At 40.8% G+C, this 10,543-nt stretch overlaps 2 protein-coding genes across 2 annotated transcripts; one reads left to right on the forward strand and one right to left on the reverse strand.

The window, feature by feature from the left end:
* Positions 1 to 599: 599 nt before the first annotated feature.
* On the forward strand, positions 600 to 1,741 carry LOC131883090 (deoxycytidylate deaminase-like). The gene has a single exon (XM_059230435.1). The coding sequence runs from the start codon at positions 748 to 750 to the stop codon at positions 1,339 to 1,341; it is 594 nt and encodes a 197-aa protein (XP_059086418.1). The 5' UTR covers positions 600 to 747; the 3' UTR covers positions 1,342 to 1,741.
* A 7,307-nt stretch (positions 1,742 to 9,048) lies between these two features.
* Positions 9,049 to 9,729, reverse strand: LOC131883091 (6-pyruvoyl tetrahydrobiopterin synthase-like). Its single transcript, XM_059230436.1, has one exon. The coding sequence runs from the start codon at positions 9,581 to 9,583 to the stop codon at positions 9,149 to 9,151; it is 435 nt and encodes a 144-aa protein (XP_059086419.1). The 5' UTR covers positions 9,584 to 9,729; the 3' UTR covers positions 9,049 to 9,148.
* Between the last annotated feature and the right edge of the window lie 814 nt (positions 9,730 to 10,543).

Below are 10,543 nucleotides of genomic sequence, written 5' to 3' on the forward strand. Positions count from 1 at the left end.
TGGCAAAGGTTTTAAAGACTTATCTTGCTCTTGGAACCATCAATGAGCAATTTTTGAAGTAGAGGATAGGTTTCATACAGAATATCCTTTATATTTGTAGTTTTAAAGGTTCGTATTTTTGGACATTTTTGGACACTTTTGTCCACTTTTGTCCACTTTTGTCCACTTTTGTCCACCCTTATTTTTGGACACTTTTGGACAGGGGTGGACAAAAGTGTCCAAAAATGAAATGCCCACCCTGCTGCGAACGGAAGCGAAAAGCTCTTATCGCCTAAACTAGCCCTCTAGCCTAAACCGTTGTTTTTATTCCAAATAAGCACTTCATGCGACCACAAGATCTTGCTAAATAGATGAATCTAAATAGGTAAACACTACTTTTAGCAACAAAACTTTGAAACGAACCATTTTAAGTAAATGATATGAAAATGACCTGGCTTTGATTGAAGGGATCAACATTTCTTACTTTATTGATTTAATTCGAAAAGTGGCTCAGAGTTGCTATGACCAAGAGCAGGCCGATTTAGGGGGAGGGGTGGGTGGGGTGGGAAGCTCGTTCCCAGTCCATATTTCTAGATGTTCGTGACTTTGCCCACTCGATTGGTTCTTTCCAGTTCTTTACACAGTTCCTGTCTCTCCGTCGATCTACCTGTTTGAACTTGTCGCGCGGTCTCTTTGGGCTACCTCGTTTCCATCCTCACTCATTTTGATTCCACCGACCCTAGCTCAGAGCTGACTCAGTCCCACAGCATGGCTCTCAACGGACGCCCAACCTCCCCCACCACTCTGAACGGTTCCATCTCCCATCCGTCCCAAGGCGAAGCTCGCACGGATGTCTTATCCTGGGACTCCTATTTCATGGCCACGGCGTTCTTGAGCGCCATGCGTTCCAAAGACCCCGTCACCCAAGTGGGTGCCGTCATTGTCAACCGCCAGAAACGCATCGTGGGCATTGGATACAACGGCATGCCCAGGGGCTGTCCCGACGATCAGATGCCTTGGGGCAAAGGCCACGAAGACCCTTGTGAGAATAAGTTCATGTACGTGTGTCATGCCGAGATGAATGCCATCTTGAGCAAGAACGCGGCAGATGTGGAGAACTGCACCATTTACGTGGCCCTGTTTCCATGCAACGAGTGCGCTAAGATCATCATTCAGGCCGGAGTGCGGGAGGTGGTGTATTACTCGGACAAACGGAATGATGACCCCGCCACCCGTGGCTCCAAACGCATGTTGAGCCAAGCCGGGGTCCAATTCCGACAATTTATTCCGCCTGAATCACAAATTGTGATTGATTTCCACGTGATTGATCATGACTCACGGTCTCTGACTCCAGCCCAGTGAAGTGGATTGAACAAAAGATCTGATTGTTATTCATGTTTATTAAGTGTGTGCTCAATTAAAAACAAAAACAAAGAAAAACTCGACCATGAAAAGAAATGTCCCAATCTTGGCAAAAGTACGGCCCTGACTATTTCCTTTTACTTTTTTTCATTTGCGGACTCCCTTACCACTCCTGAGAATGGAATTCCCAGCACTTCAACACGAAAACCTTCATCTTATTCAATTTATATTCTAATTGACTCTAACGGACTTTCGGAGTCCGATTTGGGTACTTTAGCTGCGTGATTATCAATTTGCAGTATTTCTTTGAACCGAAACCTTGATCAGTTTATTTATTAACCCCGTTCGTTAATTACGTCCTCTTATGGACATGTTTAAATACATAAACATTGATTGAGTCATGGACGACGGTACAGTAGACGTATTTGATGCCGCCAAATCTACCCGAATAGTATAACAGAATATATAGAAACCATTGAACTGAACCTCCTGATTCCTGACTCTCCAAGCCACACTGATTCACTTGCCATTCACAGTGGTATAAATACCCTTTAAAGTTTAGACGGAAATTCCCAAACTCATCTCGCCTAGTTCTACCTCAAAAAATCATAAGGAACAAGTTTGATTTTATTACTTTATGGAAATTAAGCCCACATAAAAAACTTAAATACATACCTGAGAACAATATGAAAACTAAAAATTTCAAAAACCTACTCACCCCGTATTCCGATCCAAAGAAGGACATTTTCAAATTAGGTGAAAATCGCAAATGCCCACGCTATTCAAAATTCACGTCTCTAATTGGTCGTAGGAAGAGCTAATTAGGTTGTTGTCAGATATTTAGGATTTTTGATGATCAAATATTTTTGGTAGTCTCCCTGGTCAATTTCGCATCATAATCCCGTATTTTTTGACACCCCGATCTTCTAGATGAGTGCTACCATAGCTTGCGTCTTTGGTTTTACTTGCGCAAAAGTTCTTTGTGAGCATTTCTAAATAAAAATATAATTTTCCAGATCTGAAGTACACAATAACAGAAGTTGAACAATGTGCAAGAGTAGTTGACCTCCAATATATCACATCTATAGGAACCACCCATGGAAAAACATTGTTCGTACATTTCTTCTTGTTTAATTATTTGGTAACACTAACTCAGATACCATGACGTCACATAACTTATTAATATCAGCAAGACTCTGAGTCGGCCATTGCTAGTGCAAAAGCGATTGACACTAGTTCAGGATATCTTTAAAAAAGATTACAGGTGGGTTATGTTGGTGCTATGTTTGGCTGAAATTTGAATCTTGAGAGGTGTAGTATTGTGAAAAGATGGCCGAAAACTGAAATGGCAATGTGGAACATTGTGAACATTGCAAAATATTCAACACCATTCAAATATGGCGGTGGATGAGCATTGAAGTTCTATGGCAAAACTGCAATCTGATGAAGTATTCAAGTGGCGTAAACTTAAAGCTCTTCTTTCCTAATGTTTGTCAACAGAAAAGAGTCATTGCTCCAAACAGAGAGATCAAAGTTGATCCTCCAACCATTGTTAATATGCTGGAATCATTAAATATCAAGATAAGCAACAACCAAGCCATACCCAGAACCTTAACCATGTTTCAAAGTGAACTTGTACTTTGTGCAAAAATAAAATGTGCTTTATAATCATGAGGAGTCCACTTAGTTACACATTCACTTGAACTCTGAAGACAATACAGTAAAAATCGGATATAAGAGCAGGATTGTGATCCCTGAATCAATTTATATAGTAAAGTAGCATCGGATATAAGAGCACAAAATTTTGGGCCACATCGGATATAAGAGCAGAATTAAAGGTGACATAATATTTCCTTTTTTCCCCCTCCACAATGAAGTTATCGATGGAAACTGGTTAAGCCATTTTATAAAAACAAGTTTTCAGCCGCTTTCTCATAAAAACAAACAGTCATACATAATGGCTTCTGCCAAGAGAACCACTTTTTCCATCAAGGAGAGGCAAAAGCTCCTTGCCGATTTTGACAAGCTCTCCAAGATAAGCCTGACCGAAGCTGCCACAAAGTTAGGAGTCAAACGTGCTTCCTTTGGAAAACTTTTGTTTGTTTTTTTACACTTCATAACCAGTATGTAATTCTGTGACAAATTAACTACGTATTTGGTGCGTAAACATACAGCCAACACATTGCCCTCCTTGCATTTTGTTTCATTTTTCTCGATTTTTATGGTTGCATTTTGTTTGGACCGTAAAACTACATCAAATTATAGGTTAGAAATATGTTTTCTGTCATCAGTTTTGCCACTGGAGCCGCGGAACTGGAGCAACCGGAACATAAAAGCAGAAATTCACGACCCCAAAGCTGCTTTTATATCCGATTTTTACTGTACATACGCTCGTACAACAGGCAATGTCATAGATTTGGTCGTTTGTTAAGGACTTTGTTGAAACTGATTCAAAATAACTATTTTAAGACTTGTGAGCCCCCAATTTACATTGAGTAGGTTTTTGAAAATTTTAGTTTTGATAATATTTTTAGGTATGTAAGTTTTTTATGTGGGCTGGAATTCCATAAAGTAATAAAATCAAAGTTCTTCCCTATGATTTTTTGAGGTAGAAAAATGCCAAGTTGTGTTTGGGAATTTCTCTTGAAACTTGATAGGGCTTCTTGAACGCCGTGTATAGACGTTCAAAATTACACGGACGAACATCGCAATTTTTACCATGTATCTAGAAAAATGAGGTACCCCCAAGTGGTTTTGTGAGCGCATATTTTGAGATGCAATTTGTACCCAGTTTGCACCTACTGCTAGTAACAGATGGTATTGTGAACGCCAGTTTGAAATGTGACTGGGTAAAATTTAGCACTTGTCAAGTGTCAACTTGTCACTTGTTTTTCTCGGACCAACATTTTTTAGCTGTCCAAGTTTAGTCTGAGCTAAATGAGTAATACAACATGGATGAATAAATGGATGAGAAAGAAAATTAATGATATAATAATTATCTGCCGTTGATTGAAGAGATCTACGTTTCTTTTTTTACTTTAATTCGAAAAATGGCTCAGAGTTGGTATGCCCAAGAGCAGGCCGATTTGGCAGGAAGCTCGTCCAAAGTTCATATTTCTAGAAGTTATGGACTTCCCTATCGACTTACTTTCTTCTTTCAGCTTTCTCTTAGAGTTTGCACAAGACTATAAAGCCATGGGATTGACCTGCCTTCTTGGACCACTCTACTTTCCTTTCTCCGCTGATCATTTTCAATGGAGGCCTTAATCTTTTCTTGAATCAAATCCAAATTTCTTTGAGGGCTGTCCAAAACTACAGGGTTCCAATTCTATGGAGCCTATTTGCTAATTAGTCTGTGCCCCACCTTAAGACACGCATTCAAGGTCACTTAATATGAAGCATTTGTCGGTCTTTTATCACAGCCTTGGCTTGTATTAAACAATGAAGACGTGATTTTTACAAACTTAAAGATGGCGATTGATGGTGTTGAGATTCGTCTGGTTCAAATCGGACTTGCGCGAGTCCTTCCAATCTCTTACCATGGCTCTCAAAGGGCATGCAAACAACCCCACTCTCAACGGTTCCTCCGAAGCTCGCACGGATATCATATCCTGGGATTCGTACTTCGTGGCCACGACTGGACTCGTTGAGTCAAGACTCGAGTTCGGCAGAGGACTTTTATTACTGACTCAAGTCCCGCGAATATATATTACTTAGTTTTGATGAAAAGGTATAAGTAATCCCCTTCAAAGCTTGGTTTATTGTACGATCCATCCATACTCCGACGAAATCCTAAGAAAATATATTATTGGGACCCAAAACTAGCGTTATGGCATGAATAGGGCAAAAAATGTTTATTAAGTTTAAATTAACATGTTTTGAGATTCCATCTAGTCAGTCCGGGTTTCGAGCACAGTAGCCCAACTAATAAGGCATTTAACAACTAACAGATCATCGAAAAGTTAGAGAGTCACGAGTCTGTTGATGTTGTTGATCTTTATTGCTAGGGCGCTTGGTAAAGTGGCTCATGGCCTTTCGTTGAACAAGATTCACGAGGTTTGGATCGAAAGCAAGGCTGTTGATGGGCACACAAGTTTCATTTTTGACAGGAAACAAATAACTTTGGTTGAGGTGTCAGATAGTGACATATATGATGTCAAGTCAGGCGTTCCACAGGGTTCCATTTTAGGACCGTTCCTTCCTTCATTGCTCCCCTTCAAAGGCTTAATATTATGGCCAGTATCTCTTCATATGCTGCAGATACTAAATTACGTCGTAGCAGAAATAGCCAAAACAAAACTAATTTGGTAGAGGACTTATTAGATGGAAACTACTCTTGTGTTGTTGAGAGTAAGATGGCCTTGAACCGAATGACATTCCATTTAATGACGTGTGTTTGAAAATATCACTAGAGATACTCGTGGATTTGCTACATCAGTTCAAGTCGATTGTTCAGCCACTTCTCGAATATTGATTGCTTCGTCTATTTGGGCTCCGATTAGTTCAACAGGTTTGCAAAAGCTCGAACAGGTCCAAATATGTTTTACTAGGAACATTGAAGATATGAGAGAGCTCTCGTATTGGAAGAGGTTAGAAAGGTTGGGATTGCATAGTATTCAGAGAAGGTATAAATGGTGTCTGCTTTTGTACGTTTTCAAAAACATACGTGAGCTTTGTCCCAACTCAGGATTTAGGGTTGATTCTAGTAATCGTAAAGGCTTAACGTGTATTTTGAGAGCACCATCAAGCCCTCGAGAATCCAGGCAAGTTAAAACAATGAATTCCAACTCTCTTCTTTCTCGGGCTCCTTCATTGTTCAATTGCCAACCTGAAATATTCGTAGGAAGTTTGCAGGTGTTGATCCAGTAGCAGTCAAATTTATGATCAATCCTATATTCAAGGGCTAGCCTAATATGCCTTTCCAATTCGATGAGAGATCAAGATCAAACATCTTATGAAATTGAACTGAGAACAATTCGACGAACTTTAATCTTTCATATCAATATTAACGGGAATTGCATTCCTTGATGCGATTTGTAAAGCCCGTGAAAACATAAAACAAAAATGCCATTTGTCATCAGCCAATGGCATTATTGTATCCACCGATAAGAACGGGTTCAAGCATATTTCAGACGAATGAGTGTCAAATAATGGACACCATAAAAACTAACTTCCACAATATTGTAAATATTACTGCCCAGATGCTATCTTTTACTGAAGGCGGATGGTCCAAATTGTGATTTCTTAATTGACAATTCAGCTTCAAACTGCCACGACTTCCAAGAAATAGGGGTGCTCCCTCCTATTTCTTCAATTTTGAACTCGTGACAAATCGAACAAGAAACAGTCCGAAGCGATGAAAGAAACACAATTGTATGCAAAAATACCGATAAAGCTGCATCAAAGGAGTAACATGATTGCCGTCTTCATTTAAAGAATCACACCAACAAGAAGTCGTTCAAATCTCTCTGAACTAGGTACAACATACACAACATGTCTTCCTACAATCGTTCTCAATATCAGCTGAACCCAGCACGCAAGAACCATGACCAAAACAAAGATAGCCGCCAAACGCTCCAAGGACCCCGCCACCCAAGTGGGCGCAGTCATTGTGAACCGAAAGAAACGCATCGTGAGCATTGTTTATAATGGCATGCCCTTAGGATGCCACGATGATCAGATGCCATGGGGGGTAAAGAATCCGAGAATCCCCTGGACCACAAGCATATAGTATATGTTTGTGTGTCATGCCGAGATGAACGCCATCGTGGGGATAAGTGCCTTGGAATTGGAAGGCTCCACCATTTGTTTGACCTTATTCCGTTGCGATGGATGTGCCAAGATTATCATTCAATCGGGCATTCGGAAGGTCGTGTATCTTTCGGACGAAAAGCGGGACAGGAAGGAGACAAAGGCATCGAAAAAAAGGTCTTAACATGGCTGGGATCTAATTTTCCCAGTTTGAAAGTTCTCAACATCGAATTAGTATCGACTTAAACTTCAATGAGGCTAGTGGCGAAAAGAAGATCAAAGGTCCTGATGCACCCACGCTAAAAGTGGCAATAGAAATGCATATAAAACGAATTGACCAAACATTGGCTTCATTCAGTACTAAATATGACCGGGTATTGACAACACTGCAAGCATATTCTACTAGCGTTTATCATGAACATGAATAGTCTTGGGGTAAACGTTATTCTCCACCGATTAGTTGGCGGTGCTTCTTTTTTTAAACTTAACCTAACCTTATCAAACCTAACCTAACCTTACCTAACCTAACCCAACCTAACCTAACACGATATTAATAGCCTTTAAGGTCTCTCTCCAAACCTTTCTAACAGTTTGTCATAAATTCAAAAATGAGCACCGCCAACTAATCGGTGGAGAATAACGTTTATCATAGTCTTGGTACACCACAATGTTTTCTCAGGAATCTCAAATCTTGACTTAGAACAGCTGCAAATAAGAACGCGAGAGCCTTCCCCTCTTGTAAAAAAAAAGTTGAGAAAATGTGAAAAAAAACGGTGAAAATGTGAAAAAGGTGAAATTGGGCAAAAAGGGTGTAAATATGCAAAAAAAGTTACAATGGGGGGAAAAGGTCGATTTTGGCTCTTTTTAGCCTCTTTGCTGCATTCCTTTTTTTTTCTTGCCATGTTCGACATTAGGGCACATCTTCATTCGATACAGATTTCATGGTAAACAATCTTCTTGAGCCTAGTGTTTTGGTGGTGAGGGTGCTTTTGTTCACAAAACGATTTTGGATCGGATCAAACCCATTCCGGCAGATGTAGCTTAATTGCAAGCTCTCTTTTTTGCAGACCTTCCCAAACCGAATAAAGGGAGGTGAGTTTGTTATATTCAATTCGTTGGTACACCAAATACAGACGGAGAACCAAGCTGATACGGACAACGACACTGCCTCTGGAAAAAAGTATAAGGACGATGTGATGGCTGGCTTCGCTGGCCGGGCGAGGCTCATCCCTCCGACTCTAGCACCCAAAAATACAAAATATTGTACAAAGTTTGAGTGGCAACAGCTAGACAAACTATAATCTTTCATTTTGATCACGCCGGGGATTACATTCTTGCAGCGGTTAGTGAAACCAGTGAAAACCTAAATCTTAATCTGACCATCGTGCACAGAAGTACTTAAATAAGTAAAGGAACAAATTAAGAAGGCAGTAGATAAGGACCTGAATGACAATAAAAGGACAAAAAAGTCCTCGAATGGGAAAAACATTGAGAAAAAAGGTCGGAAAAGAGTCGAGAAAGTGAAAAATTGGCTTGAAAAAGGGGAAAAATTTGAAATTGGGCTCAAAAACGGCTTATTTTTGACCAAGAGGCCCCAAAAAGCTAAAACGTTTTTTCTTTAAGGTTTTAAATTTTTTTCGAGGTCTGGTCAGCATTACCCTAGCCACTTTTATTTGGCTATTTCACCTCATCTTCCCTTCCTCATCAGATTTGTAGGAACTTTTGTGTGAAGGTGTCTTCACATGCGAATTGAACGTTTTGAATGAAGCAAAACAGTCGTCAATATTCCTTAGTCTTACTAACAATGTATTACTTTATTCTTTGCCTGCTAGAGTTTCAGTTTTATCCCTCGTCCCCGTCCTTTAAGCAACAGCTGTCTGACGACTCGGCCATTTTTTGGGAAGTCACTGGCCTAGTTTTTAATACAATAAAGGTAAAAAAATACAAGTCATCAGATTAGACATATTGGGGTTATTCCACTATTAATTACTAAAGTAGACCGGGTATTGATAACATTGCGAGCATGAACTAGTAGAAACGTTTCACATGGTTATGATTAGCCTCGGTAGACCACAATATTTTTTTCCGTCTCCCAAATCTTGACTTCGAACAATCGCACAGACGAAGAAGAGAGAACCGACCCCATCAATCGCTGGATCCGTTCCCAAATTACGATGGACAAGTTTTCCGTGGTGGAGATACGTCCCTCGTCCCGAAATTCCTCCACATCCAAGTCCAGGTTTTTATGGTCCATGGGCGCCATGATCGACTCGTGAATCAGGTGTTTGAGGTCCACCAGATTCATGACCATTCCAGTTCTGGGGTCGATAGACCCGCTCACAGTCACTTCCACCACGTAGTTGTGCCCATGCCCATGAATATGATTGCACTTGCCGAATATGTCCCGATTCTCTTCATCGCTCAATTCCGGATTATGGAGACGGTGACTAGCACAAAAAGTCTCACGCCGCGTCAAATAAACCATAGCCATTGCAAAACCCGACAAGCAATTCACTTGCGATAAAGTTCAAAGCCTAAAGCTCGAATCTAGAAGTCGGAGACCCGTCCCTTCCTCTCCCAATCACCGTAGCGGGTGGGTTCGGGCCCAGCCGGTCCTCCAATTTCGCCCGTGGACGGGTTCACCCCACCCGGATGAGGTCGGAGGGGCTCTTTCTCTTGAAATGGATGTCGACCTTCGTCCAACTCTTCGAGCTTGCCAATGGGCGTCTTACTTCGGAGTTTCTTGGCCTGGGCTTCGGATTTGTTGGAGGTGTCTTCTGATGTACCTTGGGTGGTGTCTTTGACGTAAGATCGACTCAGGACAGTTGCTCTACAGCCTCTACTCGCGTAAGTGGTTAGACCTCGTTTGAGGAGGACTAGGCTCCACTCTTGACAGGCCATTACGGCAGCTAGTGTCATCTGAAAACTGAAGGAAGAGAGACGTCTTGATGAGAAACACGTTTCCAATTTGACGAAGAATCATTACTACACGACTAGTGTAACAGGAGAACACTTTTTTTCGTCCATGGCCATCCATCATCCTAGTTTTTTTTCCTAATTTGATGTGATAATGGCTGTTGCCTGGCCACTTTTTGGTGATGTTATGTAAGGAACATATACTCCGAACAAGCTGCCATCGAAATGCACTAATCTATTGGTTGAAGAAGATGAGTTAATAGCTACCTTTAGAATCACGCAGAGTTTGAAAAGGAGGCATTGGTACATAGTCCATCTGATCATGAATTGATCTATCTCGTATGAGATTAAAGGGTTACGGAACAAATTTAGAGAGGGTAAGTTCGAGATTCAGAGTCACTTATGAATCAGAGTTGACATAACAGCCATTCAATTTATACAAATTGGATTCTCGACCAATCGTGGGATCTGGTTTATGGGCAAGGTCTCTGACATAGATATGAAATCCTAGCCAGGAACCTCAAATGAGATGTGA

This window comes from Tigriopus californicus, chromosome 7, assembly GCF_007210705.1.
Source record: "Tigriopus californicus strain San Diego chromosome 7, Tcal_SD_v2.1, whole genome shotgun sequence".
NCBI classification, from domain to species: domain Eukaryota; kingdom Metazoa; phylum Arthropoda; class Copepoda; order Harpacticoida; family Harpacticidae; genus Tigriopus; species Tigriopus californicus.

Excerpts from the sequence above, each read along its gene's own strand:
- LOC131883090 (XM_059230435.1), top strand. The coding sequence starts at position 748 with ATGGCTCTCAACGGACGCCCAACCTCCCCCACCACTCTGAACGGTTCC.
- LOC131883091 (XM_059230436.1), bottom strand. The coding sequence starts at position 9,583 with ATGGCTATGGTTTATTTGACGCGGCGTGAGACTTTTTGTGCTAGTCAC.